A 24,802-nucleotide genomic window follows, 5' to 3' on the forward strand; every position below is an offset into this window, starting at 1 on the left:
TCCAGGGCATATCTTTCATGCATATAGAGACATATTATTTTAATCCAGAATACCTATTGTACTTTAAACAGGAAAGCAACTGACCTATGTGGCTGGTGTATTTTTCCCCTTTTGAGTAATACAAAGCATCTGTACACACTTACATGCATCCTTGGGATGCATTGCTTTTGGTAAGGCCTGTGTACATCTGCCGCCAGTGCCACTACAGCTCCAGAGCTTCTGTTGAAGTTGTCCAGCATACCCTGTGTAGCAGGGGAATACTTTCTGAAGTATAAATGACCTAAGAGAATCTGCTGTTCAGATAGCATGTTTATAGGTAGGTACCAAACCACAGAAAGGAAATTACATATTTGTGCTTATTTGCCCCTTTTCAGCTGTGAATCTTTGGCAAAGAGCAGTTTAGCCTTTATTTTGGAAGATGTAACGGGCAGAGGGCTGCAGTAGGGGGCGGGTGAGGAAGGACTTCCATCTACATTCTTCCAATGGCACTTGACACCCTAACAACCCAGCAAGATCATTTGGTTCATCTCACGTTCTTGCTGTCACTTGGGAAGCTGAGGTCTTGACAGGGTGGATGATTAAAGCAGGAATTCTAAGTGGTTTCCACCTACTTCTGTTATACTGAGCTTTCTTGTTGTAGTTGTCCCTTCCCATTGTTGAGAGATACATCTGGTGCAGATAGTTCAGATGCAGATTGAGCTCTGGGTGAGAGCCTGAGACAAGAGGCCATGAATTGCCAACCTCTTGGACATCAAAGGGCATGAAGATGAATAGTGCCAGTGAGGTGGGTGAATGGACACTGGGACACACAGCCAGAGCAGGGACTGAGGATGAAGAGTGAGATTTGTGTGCAGGTAGACTGTGAGGGGATAAAAGCCCATGGGATCCTTTGTTGGGGGTACTCCTTGGAGGCACCAGCTCAGGCTGCTGTGTTACTGCACTGTGAATAAATGGTTTTGTGGAACAAGACATCTGAGACACTGCCCTGGGAAACCTGGGTACAAACCAGTAAGCAAACATGGCCAGACTGTGTGAGTGGGGTGTGCAGGGAGTCAAGCAGGGGTCTCATGGGAGCCTCCTGCTTTGAAGGGCCTTCAGTCCCACCAGTGAAAGTCTCTGGTGTTGGGAGTGCAACTGCCAGAGTCACGTGAATGGTCAGACTGGAAGGTTTCCTTAACACCAAGTAGTTCCTGCTCATAACCCAGAACTATTTTTCTGCTTCTGTCAGATGGTCTGTTCAAGGGAATGCCCCAGCCACCAGGCCCAAGTCATGTGCATGCTTTTCCTTCCTTTTGTACTTCTCACCTACCTTGAGAGACTGTCCTGTGTTCTCTGAATCTGGCTGATTTTGCTGCAGCTTTGTGGTTCTAGCAACATAATGAGGATCTAGGTGGTGTGGTTCCAGGTGTCTGCAGGCATTTTTAGTTACTGTTTTGCCTATCCTGCAGAAAGCAAAGCTGGACTACCTGAGTGGGTGAAATCTTCGCTTCACTGAGCTGAGATCATCTGAGAGGTCTGCAGCCAGGATTTTGACCTCTTTTGTATTTTGAAATGGCATTTGTTTCTGAAGACTCTCTGCAATGGCAGTATGGCTGGAATCCATCTTTTAGGAGCCACTGTGGCTATAGATAAGAGCAACAACTGAGCTTCACACTGTCCTCTGTCTTGGCATTCCCATGTGCCCCAGCCAGCTTTGTAGGAAGTTACGAACCAAATAAAACACACACAGTGAAGGAGGAAGCTGAGCTCCTACCTGGCACCTCTGGGCAAGTCTACTCTGCTGTTGGATGGAGATGCTGTAGTAATGAGCAATTCTCGTTTTGTGTGAGTTATGGCCTAAACATCTAACTGGAATCCTGAACAAAAGGGATTATCTAGGGGCACTTCTTCCTTTTTGGCAGGCCCCCAGTTTGATGTGCTTCAAGTTTGGATCCTACTTTGCAGGTGCCCAACTCCTCACCTTTGAATCAGGTAGGAGGTGGAGTTAATTTAGCTGTGAGATATCCTGTGGAACTTGTCATAACTCGCTTTGTGTTGGCTTTGAGTGGCACTGCTTTTCTGGCATGCTTGTCTGTTTGTACTCGGTACTGCAGATGGTCTGTTCATTCACGTAACTTTATCCTTTAATTAGCCTTGTGGAGTTAAAGTGCTTTGGGTTGATACAGACAGAATTTGAGTTGTGTGCATTATTAGGGACCCAACAGATTGGGGATGCGACAGGGTGGCATCTGGGTTTAGTTTACAGCTTTCTCTAAGCCACCCTTGAACAAAGGCAGGCTTTATTAGAGCGTCTGCCAGGCTTCTTTACCAGAGGAGAGCTGTTTCACATCATCTTTGAATACACAGTTGGATTATATTCTGCTGTTTGAGCTCTTTCAAAGAATTCTAACACATGCTGTCCTTGAAATACCTGCAAAAAAACTGGTTTGACTTGTTTGCCATCATCAGAGAGGGTTAACTGTGTTTTCCAATAATTTTCAGTGTTCTCTTTATAGTCACAACTTGTCCTTGCCTGCAAGCCCAGAACCCTTTTCGAGGGAGACACAGAGCAGAACTGCTTCACTTTTGCTCCATTACATATTACCTGGCATATTTTCATTGAATCTTAATGTTCTCTGGGTTTCCTTTCTCTGTGTTTTCTTGGGAAAATACCTTCCCTTCCTGCCTTGTTTATTGTGGTTTGATAATCCCATCTCAGCCCATGTTTATATTCCCTCTGGCTTGGCTCTTTCAGAGGATGTAACTAAGCAGGTGTGGGGAGGATCTGAGGAGGTTCTGTGTTTCCTCTTTGTGCTGGGATTCAATAATGCTGGTAAATCTCATGTTTCCATTTGTCCTCCAGTACGGAAGTGTCCTTGTTGCCAGTTTACACACACTGATATATTTTACTTTTAAAGTAAGTGATGCCTGAAAGTTACGGAGGCGTTGCCTTTAAAGCTCTCATGCGTGCTTTATGGTGCTGTCTTGGCCTCTCTGGGAGTAGCACAAATCCTGCCCACGTGTCACTAAAGCTCTTGAACTTGGCTGAGCACTCGAACGGGCAAACAGCATCAAGCAGCAGATGGAGTGTGTGATTGGGATGCAGCAGGCCTTGCTTATATTTTTGGTTTTGTTCATCATTTTCTCTACAACCTTTGATAAGTCTTTCCCCCTCAGTGAAAAGAGGATAGTGAACTGTCATTCTCCATATAAAGTGCCTTGGAACTTTTTTTTTTCCCCCTATTGTTTAATCAAAACCAGTCAAAATAGTTGATCCTGTTTTCATTTTACACAACTGCAGTATTCCCATGGAGTCTAGTGGAAATAAGCCAAGCTTTTTAGGTTTTTGATTCCATGAAATATGCTGAATGGTCTGGTTCTATCTTCAAAACTTCCAATTAAATGTTAAATAAAAAATGTGTACAATATAAATTAAGGGTATGCACTAAGTGCTAAGATATACTATTTACAAATTATTAAACTACATAATACATAGGGCATTTATCTAGTCTCTGTTTTTTGCTTTTTCAGATTCAGAACTAGACAAACAAAAAGTTGTTATGTTATGGAAACAGAGGAACAGTGCATCATTCAGTTGCCCTGTTTAATATAGTCCCTGCTGTGTTAATTCCTTTCTAATCTGTTCTTTAAACACAATTGATTGTGTCTCATTTATTGCAAATTACATTCCAAATAAACATGCCATGATATTACATGTTTCAAAAAGCTTTTTATTTATTTTAACTTCACTAATCTAATAAAAAGTATGGTTAGTTATGCCTGCCTTTCAGATTAGCATTGCAAATTTTGGCTAATTTATGTCTATCACTATCTTTCCTATGTCTAATGCTTCCCTGTTACATTAGTAGAAGAAGGATAAAGTGTGTGTAGTCCTTCCAGTGAATTCACAATCCCTAGTGAGGAATTTTGATTATATTAATCTCTAATAGTCTTAGGAAAGGAACAGCTCATGTGATACATCTTTCAACTGGTACAGGTTTTTATGAATGACAAGAGCCAAATGCAGGCTATTGTCTGTTTTTAGCCAAAGCTGCAGCATTCAGGTGTTTTTAGGATGACTCCTGAGGCAATTCCATCCAGTGTGGGGGGTTGACAGTTTAGGAAACTTACCTGTATGAGCTTTGCTCCCTGCACCTCCAGGTAGCACACTCAGCTTGGAGAGCTGCTCTTCCTCCCTCTCCCTGTCCAAGCAAACTCAAGCATGATCCCTGCCCTCTAGCTCTGCCCTTAGAATGCTTTCAGAACTGGTTGAGAATTTATTTGTTCATTTTGCGTTAATTGTGCTCTGACCTGTCTAGTTAAAATTCCTTAAAATTTCTGCGTCTCTTCTCACCCAGCAAGGGCACCAGAATCCAGAGAAAAAAAGACATATGTCTTGGTCCAGTGGATGGCATAGCTTTGGTTTAGAGATTACTGCATTTCAAGCTACTTTAACATCATCTAATATTTTTATTTTTTAGTTGCAAGGCCTTACAATGGCACAGAATGAGCACTGCGTTCAAGCCTCCTTCCTGTAAATGATAGGACCAAACAAGGCGGTGTGATGAACATGCCACTGCATCAAATCTCTGTCATTCCAGCTCAGGATGTTACCTCTTCCAGAGTCTCCAGGAGCAAGACCAAAGAAAAAGAGGAACAGGTACTGTCAGATATGCTTGATTTTCACTGGAAATTATCTAAGTATAAAATGATAGGGGTTACCAAATCAGACCTGATTCTATTCCAATGCCCCAACTCCTTGCATTACTGCTGCTTTTAGTGAGGACAAACACTACCAAATTATCTTCTTATTTTTGTGTTTGTTATTTAAAAGCAGCTGTCTGCAAAATTCTAGAGATTGTTGTTGAGTAACTTCTGCAAAATGCAAGCTACAGCCATCTATTTTGCATAAGAATTCAAGGCAGATAGAGATTTGGATGATTGCTCTAATACCATTATTGTAGAAGCTGTTACAGGTGTATTTAAAGAAAAATTATATAGATATATGTAGCCATGCATCCTGGTTTTCTTAGCTCTTGGTACCATATAGTAGCTGTGCTGTATTTCAAAGTGACTAGAATATCACAAGGAGGGCTGTGTACACCATATGTATACACGCTGTACTGGTTTATGCAATTTCATTTGTATTCTTAATTTGGGAGTATGTGTGTGAGTGGAATCAATCTGAGGTCTTGCTGTGGTGCTAATGCAAAAATATCTGTAGTATCTACTGACTATAAATCCAGTAAAATCCATTCAATACAATACTTAACAGTTTGTAATAGCATGTGAAGAAGACTAGACTATGTCTAATCTTTGCATGTCAACCTTATTTATCTGGGCTGTGTCTCATGCAGCCCAAAAACCTTAATGTGCATTGTGCTTTAGTGTACACCGTACTGCATTGATCTTGTATTATCTGTCAGTTCCACAGAAACATCTCTGTGCTTTTGTAGCTTTAACATAGATTGACGTCAGGAGAACATTCACATCATGGTACAGCTACAGGGCTTGCTTTGTGGACTGCTCAGCAGTGGTTAACTCTGAGGAGACCTGGAGTGGTGCTGATTACAGATGGGGTGTAGCTTATCTATAAGGGACTAGAAAGGCATCATCATGTTACAGTAAGGGATTCACCAACACTAACTTTGTGTAGGGAAAAAGAGTAATTTCTGACACATTGTGATAATTTGCCCTGATGACCCATCTCACCTGATAGCTGTCTAGATTGCACCTATCAAAGTCACCAGGAGAAATAAACTGTCCTAGTATTGACTGTTTTGATTTTTTTTCCTTAGTAACATCTTAATGGATTCTAGCCCTTCAGATTCTTAAACCAGGTTCTTAATTAGTCTGGCACACTGCTACCTTTGGTTGCTAGAACTAGGCAAGAAGTTACTATCACAGAGAAGATGCTCTCAGTCCATAAAGCACCTTGTCTCAGGAGTCTGCTGGGATCTGTCACTTCCCACGTGTCACACAGAGTTACTGTCTGGGCAGCTCCCTGGGTAAGAGGGCTCTGCTGTTTCCTCCCTTTGGTGCTCTCCCATGTAGTAACTGTGGGTGCTGAGAGTAAAACAGCTCCTTTGTCAAATGCAGGGCAGTGCTGTGAATTTACTACTCTGCTTTGGGACAGTGGAGATTAGGAGGCAGATCAGAATAACTTGGGCCTCTAACCATGCAGTGGGCTCAAGTGAGAGTCTCAACTCTTCTTCTAAACATGTTTTTAGTTTCCAACACAGTGACTTCAGTGTTAACAAATATCCCTTGTGTTTCCTTCATGACAACTAGTTGAAATGTTGGTTATTGTTCCCCTTGCTGGGTTGCTGTTATATTTTTAAGCCTTGGCACATTAGAAGCAGAACAGAATACTTGTTTAAATATGTGCAGTGTTGAAGAGGAAGTGGGACCATGCAAGCAATAGATTAGACTAACTTGGAAACACTTTGTTTCCCAAGTCTTGTCCCTCCTGTCTTCATCAGCATATTCATTCATCTCCAGGTGTCCTGCATTCTGCCAGAACTACAGCTGGAACAGCTGGAGCTCTGGATGAGCTGTCAGCTCTACTGACACTGTGGGTGCTCCTGTGCCCATGAGCCTGGCTCTTATACTCCCTTCCTCACTCCTGCTTCTGGTGTTAACCTTTAATGCTGGATCTTACAATGAGCTGGAGGGCAATCAATTTGTTAATGTGCTGACTTTTACCAATCCAGTTAAACCTTCATATTGCATCAGTTAGGATGTTCAAGGTCAGAGTCCCTGTTAACTCCTGGATGCAGTCAAGACCCACTGGGCAAGTCTGAGTTCGCTCATATTTAAAGAATATAGTAAAGGGGAGATGGGATGCAAGAGAAAGAGAATTTCAAGATTATCCTTGCCATATTTTAAATCAGTTTTTTTTGTTTCAAAATACCTGTTTTCTGTTGAGATAGCAACTCCAAGATAAAGAGCAGCAATGCAGCTGAACATGATCCTGTATTGGGAAAATCTGCTGAGCAGTTGCAGATAGTTGTTGTGCCCTGGGTAGCATCTACTGTACAAGAGATTGATACTGGGTAAAACTGAGAAAGAAGGTGTTCCAGTACAAAGTCAGTGTAACTTCAGTACTTTAATATTTCAGTTGCATAAGTTCCCATTAGACAATACAGATCACAGTTATTTTCTTATGTTGTAGTGGGCCTAGACACAGTTCTTATGTCTGAAATGTTGCAGGTTTTTCTCAAAAACTATTGTATATTTTTGCACAGTTTGAGCCAAGTACTGTAATTTTCTTACCTTACCTTTATTATATAGTAAGAATAGTAAATTTCTTACTTTTTCTGTGCAGGAACAGTAAACTACTCAAACAAATGTGTACACTGTAGTCTTATGATATTTTGAGTTGTACAAAGCCACTTAACAGTCTGAACAAAATTGAACCACAGTCAAAACCAATAGTACTGTTTCACAGATAAATATGTGGGTTTGCTTTGTAGGACCAGGCTTCTCAGACCAAGTGCATTTCCAGGTGTGCGCTTTATAGATTGAGCAGATCTCCCCTGTTTATTAACAAGCTGTGGCTAAAGCCAAGGTAAATAAAGGTAGAGTGTCATCTAGCACGTGAAATTTTGTCTTGCTTTCATTTTTGCTATTTCAAACCAGACCTTTGGCTTGTTGGTACCTACATCCTGCATTGTAAGAAGTCCTTTGGAGGAAAGGCTCAAGAAGCACAACAGCAGAAAATGAAGGACGAAGGTGCCTAGAGGGAGAACTCCACCAGTCTCTGAAAAACCAGTGTCTTTCCTATTTCCCAGAACGTGCTCTATATTCTGCTATCTTTTGTAATTCTGGATGTGGTTAGTTATCCACATTTGTTGTAGAGCTGCACAGGAAGAATTCTCAATCTGAACAGTACAGATCTCACTACTTCTTCTCTTCTATGCTTCTGGTCAAGATGTAGCTCTTTTATTTCAGGTTAAGACTTGGTTTTATTCTAGCTTTTCTTGCTACGAGAGGAAATTTTCTGGACTACTGTTTTGTAACTAAATGAAGAACAGCAAGAAATCCTTACCACCTGTGTCATTACAGTGCAGTTTTCCATATTGAGTGATGTATAATACCTAGGCATGCTTAATGGCAGATTAAATTGTAGGCTCAATACCTGTGGAAGACTGTGGCAAAAATCTTATTGAATTCGAAGAAGTGTTACGGGGAAAGATTTTTGTCTACCCTTTCTGGTCTATGTCCTCAGTGTATGTATACATAAGAGCCCGATAGATTCAGGTTAATGTAATTTTAAACATTTAAAATAGTTGAAATCTGAAGTTAGCAGCAATATTTCATGAAACTTTTATCCATTTCCCCAGTAAAATAAGGAAGGTTGTAAAGGGATTATTACTCTTGCATTTAACTCAGATGAACTGATAGCTTTAAAGGCTATTAATAACCATCATTAGCTTCTTACTAACCCTTCACTAGGAATAGCTTCATGCTTACCTGATTTAAGGGAGAGTTGCTCTATTGTGTGTGAGAAGCCACAACCCCCTTCCCCTGTTTGGTGGGCAGTATGCTGGCAGCAGCGTTTCCTAGTGCATGCAAAAGCAAGCAGCCCTCAGGATTTCATGGGAAACGAGGAACGATGCTGGCATGTGATTGAGGTGGTGTTCTGCATTTGTTATATCATTGTCTTTTTGAGGGCTTTCTGCCTTCCTCACTGAAGCAGACTGATGTCTGCTACAAGTTGTTAGTGTTACTGCAGTGAGCGAAGCTCCCTCAGCAATAGCTTTTCACCACTCTTCTAAAAATGTGCACCAGCCATGGCCTCTGGTGCTGTGATCTCTGCAGATCTCATAAGCAGATCAGGGATGGGTGGGATCAGTGATGGAATGAGAGATCATGAGATGTTGATGCAAGTAATTTTTGGGCACAGTACTGTTCCTTCTCAATAACCTCAACCTGGGAATCAATGCTGAGCTGTCATCAAAGATCACACAGCATTTATCACAAATGCAGATCAATGTTCTAGTCAGATTTAAACTTGCTGATTCCATTTGATCAGCTGAAACTCCCTTCTGCTCACTTCTCTTGTTTTCTAAGTGCTATGCAGTAGTACTGGCTGCTACATGCTCAGTAGAGATGCTGTGATTGTCCCTGACATCTCCAGGTACTTCTCAAAGCTGTCATCTGGAAGATACTGAGTGCCTCATTTGTGTAGATGGAATTATGGTGAGAGAAGCACATTGTGATGCATCTTCATAAAGTTCTTCTGCCTTTGTAATGATCTGCATCCTGTAACAGGAAAGGCACTGTGGCCTATTGATTCAAATAACCCACGTCTTACTGTAAAAGCAGGACTTAGAGAAAAAAAGCAGTTGATGCATTTGCAAGAGTTTGTAGTCATAGATCAATATTCTCAAGGTAAAGGTGTGTGCTTTATGTTATTGAATCTAGAGTGACACTTTGAGATTTGTTTTTAAGGTACAGAAGCACCCTGACTTTCTCCATTCACTTTTTGGACTTTGAGCTGTGAATGTGGTCTCTGAGTGGCTGAATTTGGCCCAGATACTCATGTGTTGTAAGGCTCTGTGTGGGTGTGTTTGGTTTTGCTTGCCCATTAAACTAAATCATTCATTAAACAACCAGGCTCAAAATCCTATGTGAATATTACCCCTTTTATTTTTTGTACATTGACTTGTGTGTTTATGCATAGCTATGTCATATATTAACATGGGGCCCGGTATTTTTCCTTTCTGAAGTTTGCTTTGTATCAAAACTGGCTAACTATGGAAGGGTTTTTGTCTGAGTATTCTTTATCTTTCCTGTGAGAAGCAGAATGTACTTCTCCTGCTGTACTTCTTGTAGGCATAGGCTCAGAGTGGGTGGGAATTGTGAAGACCTTTCCTGACAATTCAAATCTTGGTTTTTACTTTGGGTGTTTATCAAAGGATCGTAAAGCATTTCTCAGAAGAAGTTACACTTTCCACTCTTCCTGCCTTTTGCCAGCTTAAGGGCTTTCTTCTACTGTCCCATGTGTTCCTGGCAAGAGCATGGCTTACTTTGCCTTTGGTACCTGGAAAACTGTCAAGAAGCACACACAGCGAAGCCAGGCCTGAATTAAGCCAGGTCTGTAATCTGGAATTTGTTTTTCTTTTACCACCTGCTAGATGGCATTGAGCAAATCCTTTGGGTTCTTGTGCTATCCTGACTCCCATCTGTGAAAGAGGGCTGGCACTGCTGACTAGCCTTGTACAGGACTCCAGGTGTATGGATAAAAGCTGAGGAGCTGGAAGCCTTTGTCACTAGGTCCTTTGAGATGTCTGCTTTGCCAGAGTCCAGATCTGCAGACGCTTGTGCTGATGGCCCGAAGCTCTGCTGCAGAACACACTGGGCATGGGGTATGTGGACAGCAGAGGGGTCTTCCTCCTGGTGGTGAGCATTGCTTGATCTCTGTTGTGGTGCATGTGCAAAATGTTGTGACTTTGCTGAATTTCTTCCGCTCTTATCGTGCTTGAGTGCAGGGTGAGAAGCTGGTCCTCCCTCTCAAGCCCTACTCTTGGAAGCTAACACATGCTGCTTCCCAGCAAACCCCAGTGAAAGGGGAAGAGAGGAGACAGGAAGAGGGAGGGATGGGATGGGATGGGAGGGAACTGCTCCTGCTTGAGTAGTCCTAACAAAAAGTCAGATCACGCTGTTTGATTCTGCATTGTGTTTGTTTTGGAGTGTGTACAGCATGTGTGTGTGAGGAAAGGAGCAGATGGCTGCTGAGCGGGGATGAATTACAAAAGGAAAAGTGTGGGAAGTGGTTTCTGAAAGGATTTTGAGGGAAAAAAGAAAACTTTCTTTTAAAAATTTAGTAAACATTATGAAAACTAACAGCAGTAGATACAGCAGCAGAGATTTAGGTAGTGATTCTTTAGAGAAGCAGCTTCGGCAGTTTCAGATTTTGCAGTTTGCTTATAGTCACTCATTTGTTTACAGTCTCTGTTTTGACTTTGCTTATTGCATGTGAACTCCTTACTTTGATGTCTTGAGACCAGAAACTTAGAGTTAATGATTATGATCTCTAGCAGTTGCATTAACCTGAATTTTAAACCACCTCTCCAACATTAACAAAATCTGTCTGGCTTTTATTAGCAGCTCTCTTAAGTAAGCTGAGAGTCATTCCTCAGAAAATATTGTATTCCAAAAGTGCTGATGCAGTTTAATTACATGATAGTCACGTATGCTTTGGTGGTGTTTTGCAGGTCTGTTAATGTTCCTGGTGTATGTTAATGTGCAACAGCTTTCCATAAAGAGAGCCCTGGATGTGAGCTCGTGACTTTGGAGTTTATATTTTTTTTCTTCCCTGGCAGAAGCATGCCTGTTTGTTTGCCTTCTAATGAGATGTGTCTGTCAGTCACGATCCCACAGTGATGTATATGTGCATATAAATACCTGCGTTGATGAAATCACCACAGCTCCACAAAGACATTAGTCAAGACTTGATTGTAGTGTGCAGTGATTTTCATCATCCATTGCCTATACTGTTTCTTTCAAGTTAGGCTCTCAGATTCCTGCAGACTGATTTTGAAAGTTTGCTGTTCATTAAATGTAATTTCTGTAAATGAGACACCCCAGAAGTACAGATGGTTTTCCCTCCCGTAGGATGTTTTGCCTCATGCATTGGTGCATAAGGAATGACTTCGTTGATTTGGTCTTTCAGACAGATGTTGCTTCTTTGCCTGGTAAAACAAAGTAGGTTGGGTTTGGAGTTGTTTTTTAGGGTGTTTTGTTTTGGGTTGTTTTGAAAGAAGAATGAAGACTAACAATTCTGGCAGGAGGGCATGACGTAGTACCCTTAATGTACTTAAAGCTCAGGGAGTTTTAAAATTGTCTAGTTTTAAGCTGCTGATTCCCCTCAAACCCTGCACCCCAGTAGTTTATAGTTAAAACTTCAGCAAAATTATATGTAGGCTTAGATTTGCACCTTGAACTTAGTTAATTCTACTTGGCCTTTATGCCACATATGAATAATTCTTGACAGGGCCAGGGGAAGTTGTTCTTCAGTGCTTTGCTGAAATCTCAGCTGTTAGGAGTACAACCTTCTGAGTCAAGAATCCTCACACCTAGAAACAAAATCCACCTTTGGGATTCATTCAGCTTTCTTGGTCCCAGAAGTGATGGTCTCTCATCTGCTACTAAACATATTTCTCTCTGGCAGAAGACATAGCTCCTGTTTTAGGAAATTTCTTATGGAGATTTTTGCATGGCAGCCACAAGTCAAAGCATACTTTTATTACTGAGCAAGCCCCTATGTGTATTCTGTGAGGTCGGTGGTTGAAATTCAGAATTTCATTTTTTAGGAGTCAAGAATTGAATTCCAAAAATGAAGGAGCAGAATTCACCTATTTGTCAAGGTTTAAGTTTATTTACAGCCCAGTCCTCTCTTCCTGTAAATAAGCACTACGTTGATGTTGATGAAAATGAGTACAAGTGGCCTGTTTATAATTTTTTTATTTGCTTGAATGTAGACCACATTTGATTCCTTGTGCATCTGGACTACAGGTGGCTGTTAGTGTCAGGAAGAGGGTTGTCCTTGAGTTTGCAGCATTTGACTTCACCCTGTGCTGAGTGAGCACTGCATGATTTCACTATGTTCTTAAAGGATGCAGCATTTCTGCTGTTCCTGGAGGCAGGAATCTGGGGCAGTGTCACCAACTGCTTTGCACACATGTTGAGCATCTGTCAGGGTAATTGGAAGTAGGTGTGTTTAGCACAAATATTCATATACTCAGATTCTATGGGTGTGGAAGCAATTTTTAGTGTATTTTTAAGATTAGAACCTTTTTAGTAATAAGTTTGCATCTTATGCTTAGGTTTTTCAGAAACCTGAAAGTAATGAAAGGGTGTGTACATCTAAATTTTTTGTGTAACCTACTGAGGTCTATATCAAAGCTGGATTTGGAGTCATGGATTTCCAATATTCACTCTCTAGTGTGTAGTTGTGTTCATTAGTTAAGTGTATTGTATGTAATATCTCATGTGATAATTATGGATTTGCATCAAATTCTTAAAAGAAGTATGAGATTATCCTTTTCCTAGAATTTAGAGAGAGGAGCCTAAAAAAGATGTTTTAAAAGTTTAAAAGAGTCTGATCTTGGTGTTTTTGAATATCACCTAATCAATTGACTTATTTTTCCTGTAAAGTGGTTAAGGAGCAGCCTTGTAACACATTGATAGCTTTTGCTGAATGGAAAATTGCAAAATCAGAACTGTTTTAGCCAGCTGTGACTAGATGCACAAACCCCATGTTGGTTGTAAAGTTTCTTCTGGCAATCATCTGCCTGCCTATTTCTAGGAATATTCCCAAGCAGTAGATGCAAGAGGAGATGGGTAATGTGTTGCTCAGGTTGAAACAGGGTATGTTTACCTTTTTTACCTCAGACAGTGGCTTGTGATACTTTCTTGCTTCAGTTTTAATAATAACAGTGAAAACTTTTGATTGATCCCAGAGAATACAAATGAGTTGTTTGGGCTTGGTTTCCCTCCAGTATTCTTAGGTAGGTTTATTGTTATTCACATGGCTGAAGCATGTTATTTGGGTAAAGATTGCAAGGCAGCCTTGTATGCAGTGAAGTGAAACATTTGCTAATTTTTGCATCTTAATTTCTCTGAGCTGGTTAACAACAGTTAAGTAACTTCCTTCTGCATGAAATACTGGAATGTAAGGTCCTCTTTGGCTGCCAGCAAGCTTCAGGTACTCCAGAGACATTGGAGTTACTCTGAAACATCCACAGGCAGATTTGTGGCAGTGACCCGTAAAGAGAGGAGTTTCTGTTTTCATGCTCCATGGCTGGGATATCTGGGAGAAGTGAAACACAGCTACTGCATACCTCTGAACTTTAAACCATAGCCATTTTAAGTTAAGGACTGAGAAGGAAAGCATTAGGAAAACATGAACTCCTAGCATTAGGAGTTCATGGGAACATTAGCAAATTAGGACCACTGGGTACTGCCAGTGCTGATTTGTGCTTAATCTAAGAGAAGGTATCTTCTCTCTTACAGCTGGGAATAGGACTGAGCTGGTTCTCTTCTGTGATTAATACAAAAAATTTGACTGTTTGTCTTGTAATTACTCCAAATCAGCAACACTGTATCACTATACAGTGTGAAGTTCATGCAGAAGGGGAACCGGCATGTTGGAGTACAGATTAAAGTTTTGAACAAAACATCTATTTTTGTATGTTTTTAATATGCAAATCAGAATATACACACCTGCATGTCTGTATATACATTCTCCCCTTGTACTTGGCACTGGTGGGGCCACACCCTGAGTGCTGTGTCCAGCTCTGGCCCCTCGGTTTGGGAAGGACGCTGAGATGCTGGAGCGCATCCAGAGGAGGGAACGAGGCTGGAGAGGGGCTGTGAACACAAACTCTGAGAGGAACCACTGAGGGACCTGGGGGTATTTAGCCTGGAGAAAAGGAGACTCAAAGGTGCCCTTATCAGCCTCTGCAACTACCTGAAAGGTGATTGTAATTAGGTGGGCTTGGTCTCTTCCTCCAGGCAGCAACTGACAGAACCAGAGGACACAGTCTCAAGCTGTGCCAAGGGAAATATAGGTTGGATATTAGGAAAAGGTTTTTTACAGAACAAATGATAAAGCACTGGAATGGTCTGCCCAGGGAGGTGATGGAGTCACCATCCCTGGATGTATTTAAGAAAAGACTGGATGTGGCATTCAGTGCCATGGTTTAGTTGAGCTGTTAGGGCATGGCTTGGACGCAATGATCTTGAAGGTCTCTTCCAACCTAGTGATTGTGTGATTCTGTGTCTGTGTTATAGATATATCTATATATAGATGTGTCATTTTTAGACACTGGTGATAAAGGGTTAGTTGTCCTAATTCCTAGCTAGAGTCGACATAGAAGTAGCACCTCCCACCCCCAAAACTGTTTCACTGAAAATGGCTTGTTTTATTTTAATGATTCCTTTGAACTTTGTAACACTGAAGGCTAGCAGGGTTAGCCACATTTGACTTGGAATTAAATGTGTTACGTTGCATGTAACTACCCCTGTACATTGAATCTGTAACTTATGGTATTTGGAAGTGGCACTTTAGCTTTCAGCCTTGATTTGAAGATGCAGGGTAAAGCTTCTTAGTTTATAGTCTGTTTCCATGCCAGCCACCATCACAGTGCACAGAAGTGCTTTGCCTGCTAGTTGCTAGCAACTCTTTCTTGAGTAATTGAAACAATCTCTTAAATTCTGCTTTTGGACCTGTGTGTTGAAAACAAGTGGGGTCATTCACTTTATCTAAAAACTTACAGATAAAATTCTGGAGTCTTACCCAATGCTGTTTCCTTCAGCATTGTAAATGGGGCAGGGGGAACGAGGGATGGAAAGGTATCCTCTTGGCGCCTCTCTTGTCCTGTTTGAAAGTAAACGTTGGGACCCTGGAAAAGCAAGTGTCTTAATTAGAAGGCATTCTGTGCTGCTCTTGCTGCTAGCATTTCAGTGGCTTTACAGTTTTTGTCCTCTCTCAGTTCTCCAATGCTACCTTGGCAGTTCAGAGGGAAAACTGAAAACTCTGCTTGCTCTAATGCAAGGGTGAATGGCATTGATCCTGTCCTCAAACCCCATTCAGGTTCTCACTTCCACTTGTCACTTCTCTATAGCTTTCTACAGCTAATCCTCTCCTGTACTTCTGCTTTGTAAGCTGAAACCCACATAATTTGCAATCGCAGCCTGTGTTACTTCTGTGAAAATAAAAGGCAGTTTTAGTACTGTGGGTTTTTTTCCCCAAATGAGTTTCATATGCTCTGTATCTGTGAAGTGTCTGTAAGCTTCATCAGCCTGTTAAGCCTTGTGTCACCTGTATATATAACTGGCAGAGCATTTCCTATGCTGTTTTTTTAAAATAATTTCCATATTATTATTGAAAATATTGACTGGTGCCTGGCTTAGTACCAATCTTGTGAAAACAGCAGAGATGTCTTAATTTGAGAAGGCCAACATCAAATCTGTTATCAGTCAGATCTTCACCAATGGAGCATGTTTTATATCAGTATCATTTGTTCCATTTTTAGATGGAAACATTTGAGAAGAGAAATAGAAGGAAACAGTCCTCTATATCAGACATAGTAAAGGTGGGAGTTCTACTGAGCAAAAACAGACCTTTAGAAAAATGTTAATAGGAGACAACAGACTGGCAAAAAAACCCCACCCAACAGATGGGGTGAGCCTGATTGCAAGAAGGCAGCTCTTCCTCCCAGTCACATCCTGACCATGGCTGCTGTAAGGGATATTTCTTCTGCAAGAGTTAGTGGGGAGAATTTCAAGAGTGGGTAATGTGCCCAGGTATGAGAGTTTCATTTACAGTGTTTGCTCTGTGTCTTTTGGAGCGTGAGTAACTAATGCCATTCTGAAAGATGCATTTTAATGGTTACTGGAATGAACTGACTGAAGTGTATAGGACCTTGCAGTTTCCATGGGAAGCTGGTTCTTTCCCATGAATTCAGGTGGGGAGGAAGAGAGACATCCTGGATGTCTGGGCTGTGTTGTCCACTCAGAGCTTCATTTCCAGCTGGATCATGTTCACACCAGACTGTTTAATCCTGGGGTTTTTCCCCTTATCATCTATAAACCTCTGCTTCTTCTTGAGTGTAGATGCAGCAAGGAGCACTGCTGCTGTTCCTAGATGGATGAGCATTTTGAACTGCCCCCAGTCCAGCCAGTCCCATGCTGAGCATGACTGGTGGCAGTGCTTATCTCCTGAAAGCATTCCCAGTTTCAGCCTCTGTCCAGCCCTGCTGCTCTGCTTCCAAAGTGCCAGGAATCCTCATGCTGCTCCCAGGAGTGATCAGAAATTTCTATTGATTGTGCTAAATCTCCAGATTCAAATATTTGCTTTCAAGAGTTCTGGTATCTAGGTTTAAATATTTTAGCAGCTTGGTTAGTTTCAGTCAGAAACACAAACCCACCTGTAAACATCTAGAAAATAAATAATAACTACTAGAGCCCAGCAATTCCTTAAAGGCCTCTGACCTCTCTCTACCTCTGGTGCTACAGCTGCTCATTTGAGGAACTACTTTAGAAGTCCCAGCCCGCAGCACCTCATCCAGTAAAACCCAGGTATCTTTCCTCTCACCCCTCTGAAATGCACTCTCATGGTCTGTCCTCTTCAAGAAGATGTTCCCTGTGGTCTCGCTGCTCACACATATCCCACCAGGAACTCGGTGGCAGGCTCAGGTGCTCCCTCTGTCCCAAGAATGATGGAGGGGTACCCCGCTGGAACACAAGAAGTACATTGTTAAAGTCCTTCTTTTAACACTGACTTCTCTCTGCCTACCTGTAGTAAACCTGAGGCACACCCAAGTCTCTGGATTGCAGAGGGAAGGCAGGCAGATGAGATCAACCCATATTTATAGCCTTTCTGGTTTTCAGTGGAGTCATTAGGACAGAAATAACTAAATCTGATGTTCTGGTTTATAATCAGAATTTTTGGGGGTTTAATGCAGAACCTTGAATCCCTTGGCCTGTTGTCTTCCTTCTGGTGAATTCTTCTTGCATATTTGGGTAGGTTTTGGCTGTTGTGATTTTTTTAATCTGATGAGTTGTTTCTTGGGGTGAGTTTTTTGGGGTGGTTTTTGGTTTTCTGTTGTTGTTTTTGGGGATTTTTTTGAGACACTTTTGAGGAAGCCCATACAGTTCCTCTTCATAGCAAAGTTCTGGTTTTCACTTTATTCTCCTAGATTTCTGAAATGTTCATGAAAGTGACTTAACTAGTTCCTGCCTGTGCAGTTTTTGTTGGGGAGAACTTGTGTGCAGTTCAGGTCTGAACTCAGTTCTACTTTATGAGGCCAAAAAGCAAAACAGAGTCAAAAATGTAGATGTGACGGGAAATAGAAGCCTTGCCAAGCCCCATATGCCCCTTACTTGCTTGGCCATTTCATTTCATGCTCAACCATCCAGTTTTTGATAGTCTGAATTGTTTTTTGTGGATTTGGGTTTTTGGTGGGTTTTGTTTTGTTTTTTTCTGTAGTCAGTCTTTTAACTCTTTTTTGAAAAATTCTTCAGATCCTACTGTTATAGCCCACTCTTGTTTTATAGTTACTTTATTAACACCCACAGTACTTGGGCAAGCAGCTCTTGATTGCTTTGCAGCATTGCGAATTGCCTGTTGCAGTATTTGAGTTAGACACAGGCATCAACAAAAGTCAGCTCCTTCCAACAGGTACTGCTGTCTTTCTGCCTTTTCCATAGAAGCGTGGGTTGGAAGAGTGGCTTATGTGGAATTTGTTAACACTTGTTACAGTTTGGAGACTGGTTCTAATTTAATTAAAAAGTGCTATAAAATCTTCACTACTTTTTTCTACTGTGAAATTCACATGCACAAGCACCTGCAGGATCAAAGTTCATTAGCTTGTTCAGAGTGTTCCTGATTGCTGGAACTCCCTTCAGCCTTGTTTGTTTGGAAGATGTCTGGTGTACCATTGGATCTGCACAGCCTGCATGTTTCACAAGCCAGAGAAGAGCAGAGCAGTGCTTGCACAAGCATGATTATGGGAATGCACAGGCAGGAAATACCTGCCTGGTATTTAACATCTCCTTAAGCTATCTTTTCCCATTACACTTTATGCCATTCAAGCTGGTTCTCCCTTCCCTCAACCCTCCTTTGAGCTTAGGCCTGGGAAACATCCATCAGCTGTTCCTGGGCAGTACCAACTGAGATGTCAGCAAACAAGGTGCTTGGACACACAGACACTCCAGAGAGATTAACAGGCTGAAAATGTGAGGTGAATTGCCCCTGGCTCGTGACTGTCCTGTGGCCAGGGAAGGGCCATAAGGGCTCATCCACTGAGAGTGCATCTGCTGCTTGAGGTGTGCTGCAGAGAACTGACCCGCTCGCTGCTCTTATTTTACTGATCAGGGATAACTAATCTCTTTGTACTGCAGGTTTTAATTCAGAATAGTTGGGGTTTTGTTCAGTCAGACATCAAAGAAGTTCTGATTGGCAGCTCAGAAATTTGTGTAAGGTCTGAAAGGAGGATTTATAGGAAATGAGCAGATGGTCTAGTAGAGAATTTCCCCAGGAGGCTGCAGTTATTTAAAAACGGGAGAAACTAAATAGACTGTACCAAATTTGACTGTAAAATTACCTGGCCAGCCAGTAGCTAAATACTTAACCAAAATTATTCAGCTTGGCCTCTAGCATAAGCATGTAATGAAGTGATATGTCTGTGAGTTTACTCTGCACACATTATTTCAAGTTTCACCTATTAAGTGCACATGAATGAAAGATAATTTTGCTAAGCACTGTTCTGTGGGGAGGCCTTTCCTGCATCTCTTCCTTTCACACTGGCAACATGATTATTCAGGCATGCAGGAGAATGCTACAAAACGTTGCTCATATTAAATGAAATATAAAGCTGTTCAGCTGAATGCCTTTAATTTTTAAACTGCTCTTTTTAGCTTCACAAACATAAGGCTTAACACATTGGTTAGATTGCAGTATTTTGAAAAAAAACCCAAGCAAGCAGTAGCTTGCTTTATTTCGGGATGCAAGACTCAAGAGTATGTTAACTCTAAGTAGTCAAATGTTGCACGTCCATTTAAAAAACCCATGAACTCAAGTCACTTCAGAGTTGTTTGTCACATGGCTTTAGACTTTCAGGATTCTTGTTTCCAATGTGTTTTTTTTTTTTTTCCAGAAGCTCTGATACCTAGAAACCGGAGGTTTTGTATGGGAATGGCTGTCTATAAATGGACAAGCAGTTTTTTAGTGCAAACCCCATGATGTCAAATGAATGGATGAATTCAAAAACTGTCTGAGCTCATTATTCTTTAAAAACTTAGGAAAACACTTTTTTTCTTTTTTTTTTTAGGTAAATCTCTGTGAAGCACCCTCTTTAGAAAGCAGATAGGCTTTAATTCTCTCATTACGTTTTCAGTTGAATATGCAGTGGAGAGAATAGTAATAAAATGTGTTTAATTACTGTCACACTCATCTGTTTATGTTCTGGTTTGCTTCTCCCAGAAACTTACACATAACACCTGGTGTCATGGGGGCAGTACCGTGGGCCACGTGCATACACAGCTCTGCTGAGAGTTCCCTGGTGTAACGCTGGTGCAGAACGTAATTACACCGTATTTCTCTTCCAGCTTGTTGTGTTTGCATAATTCTTTGTAATGGTAGTAATACACCTATTTAATTTAGAAACCAGCCTTCATAACCTTTCACCCAGCCTCCTGAAGTACAAAGAGGAAGAGGGTAGATATCCAAAGGGCTATGTGAAATTTTTAACTGAGCTTAGATAACATGCTTCCCTTTATAGAAGCCTTAGAAATGTGTATTTATGGCATCATTTTCCCCCTCCCCTCCAGCAAATCATGTCCATTAGCCTCAGAGTTAGTCTTTGAAAATAAAATTCTCTGAATTCAACACAATCTTCCAGATATGAAAGAAAACATCTGGGTAGTGAATCCACAGCAGCCCAAGTTCAGCTGAGGCAGAAGTTTGATTGCTAACAAGATGTAGCCCTTTTGGCTTCCTTTGCAGGGACAGAGGCTCTCTCCATAAAGTACTTCTGCATCTGTTGTGTGCAGCATGATTGCTTACCTGGTGTACAGGGCTGGATTTGTGCAGAGTCCCTGCTTTCTCACCGTAGGAAGCCCTGCTAATTCTCTGGAAGCTTCTTGGTTTCCACGTTTTAAAGCATAATGGAGGAGCCTGAAGGAAGACATTAAGGCCTCAGTTTTTAAATGTTAAGATACTTTGCCTCCTTGACGTTTGTTTATCTGTAGATATTGGTAAGTGAAGTGTCCCATAGCCTTTGTTATATCAGCCAAGAGCTGATAATGCTTATGTGGATATGATTTAGCATTGGAGTTTTTCCTTTTTAAAAGGAGTATTCTGTGTTACTGAGTGCACAGGATATGGGACCAGCTATGTTGGATGAGACAAAATGTCTGTATAGTTCAGGGTGTTGTCCTTGACCTTGAGTAAGAGGGAGAACATAAGAAATTAAGTATTTTTACAGTGATCTTTGCCACCAGATTTGTACCATGTAATTTTGTGGTAAAACTTCATTTTGAATGGGATGCAGTCCTCTGAAAACTTCAGTTTAAAAGTTAATAGGAGAAGAACTGATGAGGGTAAAAAGATGGAGTTGGTCTGTAAAAAAAAAAAAAAAAAGTGCAGTTGATGGAAAGGTAAATCCTCTTCTGTGCCTTGTGCTTGTGGTGTATCACATTCCTGAGATCACAGGGTATCACAGCAAAAGCACAACAATAAATGTAACTGTCTGGATAATGTCATCTAGAGAGACATAAATTTGATCAGTTTATGAGCTTTGGTCCATGCAGGAGGATCACCTTTAGCAGAGGTGAAAGAGGAGTCCTTCCAAAGTAACAAGCAGTCATAACTGAGCTTCAGATTACTCTAATATTTTGAATATCCCTTTCTGTTTCTAGTCTCTGTTATCTTCATCTTTTCTCTCTCATCTTTTGTGTGAATTGGAGGTAGAAAGCAGGAACTGGCTCTTTAGTTTTGATGTGACCTGAGACATGTGATTTCAGAGCTGTCTAGAGATTGAAGTTATGCCCAAACTGAAGAGCCATGGTTCGCAGTTTAGGAAGCTGCATGAACTCTCTCACTGTAAATCATAGAATCATTTAGGCTGGAAAAGATCTCAGTATCTTGTGTCTAGTGATTAAAACTTCCAAGTCTACCTCTAAAACACAGCCCTAAGCACTACATCTTTTAAATACCTCCAGGAATGGTGACTCAATCACTTCCCTGGGCAGCCTGTTCCAACAGTTAACAACCCTTTAGGTGAAGAAATTTTTCCAAATAGCCAACCTAAACCTCCTCTGGTGCAATTTGAGGCCATTTCCTCTGGTCCTCACTCTGGTTGCTTGGGAGACCGACAAGCCACGTTTCCTTTACAGGAAACTAATGGCTTTTGAGAGCCTTGTCAGTTGTGTTTGGACAGCAGTGTCACTCGGATTGCAGTGGGTAACTGATACAGGAATGCCAAATAACTTGATGTGTATCTAACAACGAAATTGAAACAAAATAATTCTGAGAAATAGACCTGAATCTACAAGTAACATTTGGCTATTGCAGTAACTGTGTTTGCAAATAAATTACCTGCAAATTACTCTTCTGTTTTTTCACTCTTTGGAATACCTGAAATTTATTTTTGTAGTTGGCTTGAAAAGTTTTACTGACACAGCAAAATTTTTTGCTTAAGAGAAATAAGCACGTGATCTTATCCCCCATATTAATCCACCCCCTAAGTTCTCCTGAACAATTTTTTTTTCTGTAAATAGGCAACTGAACTCGCCAGCTGCAGTAAGCATTTTTTCCACCTTCTTGTACAGTATTATTTTCTGGTCTGCCACATTCTTTTGCTGTTTTCAGTCTTCATCTTTACACAGCTTCTCTTGCATCACAATCCTAAAGAAAAACTAATTATTAAGCAACTGAATTTACAAGTGTTATGTTGTCCCAGAGACATGATTCTGTGCTTATCATGCCTTCTTTGACTTGTAGCCGTGTACACTTTTATTAAAGAAAAAAGAAAGTCACCAGCTCTATTTGACTAATGAGGAAGGAAAATGGATCTGGAAGGGTCATCGTCCTTGCTCTTTGGACATTTGGAGGATTGTTATGCTTCATAGCACAAAAATTGCTAAGGAGTGCTGTGGGGAATTGGGGAGAGGTGGACATCAGCTGCTGCAAGGAATGGAGCACGTACATAGGAGCTCTCATGCATTATTCATCACAAGCACTTTTCACTGTAATCAGCTGGAGGAAGTAGTTAGTCTAGTTTAAGCTACACTAGTATTTATATTTAGGCGACTTAAACAAGCCCAGGCAAGTACTGCACCAACTCTTTCTATTCATCTGCAGCCAAATGTAGGGCACACTGCAGCTCTGCTTAGACCCCTCTGTCTCTTTAGTCTGAAGAACAGGAGTCATGCAACCAGCAAAAGCTGCACTGAGGATACACACGTGCATTCATGCTGGAAAATGAAGCTTCAGGTAGGAGAATGCCTTGTCAGCAGAGGAATGCTGTTGAGCCCTGCAAGATAATTGTGTGTCAGGGCAGCCTCTGTCAAGGGAGGCTGCTGGAGAGGTTCCTCCGTAGAGTGCTGCCTGAATGGTCCTTTTTAGTGTCATACTTTGTTCAGTTCTAGTTATAAAGATGCATTATTTTCTTTAAACATGTTTCCTTCATTCACGCTGACATTCTTCTAAAGGTGCTGGGGTTTAAAAGTAGGGAGTCAGCTTGCTGGTTTTTGGAAATTTTTGAGTTGTTTTTCTTTAAGGTAGCTTTTTAATTTTATTGGTTATTTAGCACTTCAGTTTGGGGGAAAGGTAGCCTTAAGAAATTCTGTTAAAACACAGCTGGGTGTGATAAGCCTTCAGCTCCAATGTGTCTTTTCAGAGGGTCTGTGTTTGAATGGCTGCAATATCTGCTACTTTTAATTTGCTGAATAAAGATGCTTGTAAATAGGAGCTTCTGTTCTCAAAGCATATCTGCATTTTCTAATGTTACCAGTTGCTCTAAAAGAAATCCATAGTCTGTCTTTGCAAGCTTTGTATGTTTAAATTATTAAGGCTCTAGCCATACTGTTAATTCAGTTTTAGACAAAGAAGGCGATTTTGCAAAACCTTATGGAACAATAACAAAGGGTCTTTGTTCTGTGAGCACTGTTTGCTGTGTAATGTGTGGGTTTGTGCATGTATGTGAGAGGGAGGTACACAAACACATAATCTCATTTGGCAAGAATGTTCAAATGTTATGTCCTTTGTTTGTCTGAAGCGTGCATTTGTGTGTCTGTGTGTGTGTGTGTGCTGCCTCTGGCTGCGAGCTGCACTGCACAGGTTTGTGTCCTGCCTCTGGGGATCTGCTTGAACTTTGGGGAGATTGGCATTTATCCATCTATTTGTTTGTTTATTTATTTATTTTAGTGGGCTGATAAACTTGACAGTGCAAAGATCAAGAGTCAGTGCTAGACACCAGGACAAAATGGTGCTTTGGTGTGCAGATTAGTTGTTTTCTTTTCAAAATGATAGCTTGAAGTCCAGCCCAGGATTTAGTAAATAGGCATTGTTGGTGGAAGCAAAAATTGTCAGCTTTATGTGAAATCCTCCAGGAGATTAATGATCACATGTTTTTGGTGGAGCTGAAATGTATACTGCCTGCCAGTATGTTGTCTTCCAAGATGACTTGATCACCTAAATAAAATTTGCATGTACACAAGAATATGTTATTTAGTGACATTTCTTTTGTGCCTTTTAACAGTTGGGAGTTACAGGATTTTGTCCCACACATTATCAGTCTGTGGCTTTGGTAGGGGGACACATGTATGCTTTTGGTAGTCCTAAATAACTTGAAATGTTGACTCTAAAACTTTAAAAGCTTGTTTTGACTTTATGTGTGAAAGGACCTCAAATTTATATGCTGTGCATACACTGAGAATTGCTCTCCTACTTGAATTTTGCAAATGCTTCAATATTTGCCATAAGATAAAGAGCTGGCAGTCTAATATTCTCTTACAACTAAATGTATGACCTTTCAATGTGTAAGATCTTTGTTTCATAGAAGCTGGCTAGCAGAATTATTTATCTGATTTTTTTTGACTTAAAGGGTCTTGTGCATTCAGTTAATTGACTGAAGTCAGGGGAGATGTATTCACGATTATGTGACTTAAGGGTTTTTAAACAAAGTGTATTTTACTGTTCTGCAGCTCAGTTACACCTAGAGTCCAGAGTTATCTTATCTAGTCATCAGGGTATGGGGAAGGAAGAGTTATTTCTGCACTTGCTTGTTTAATGTGTTGATAATTTAAA

At 41.0% G+C, this 24,802-nt stretch overlaps 1 protein-coding gene across 2 annotated transcripts in view; it reads left to right on the forward strand.

The window, feature by feature from the left end:
• The window catches only part of MARCHF8 (membrane associated ring-CH-type finger 8), an 88,130-nt gene that overhangs the window by 16,897 nt on the left and 46,431 nt on the right, over positions 1–24,802 (forward strand). For both annotated transcript variants that reach the window (XM_059477332.1, XM_059477333.1), the window contains exon 2: positions 4,461–4,639. In XM_059477332.1, the coding sequence (XP_059333315.1) occupies positions 4,544–4,639 (96 nt within the window). In that variant the 5' untranslated portion in view covers positions 4,461–4,543. The remainder of the gene's footprint in view (positions 1–4,460; positions 4,640–24,802) is intronic.

This window comes from Ammospiza nelsoni, chromosome 8, assembly GCF_027579445.1.
Source record: "Ammospiza nelsoni isolate bAmmNel1 chromosome 8, bAmmNel1.pri, whole genome shotgun sequence".
Lineage (NCBI taxonomy): Eukaryota > Metazoa > Chordata > Aves > Passeriformes > Passerellidae > Ammospiza > Ammospiza nelsoni.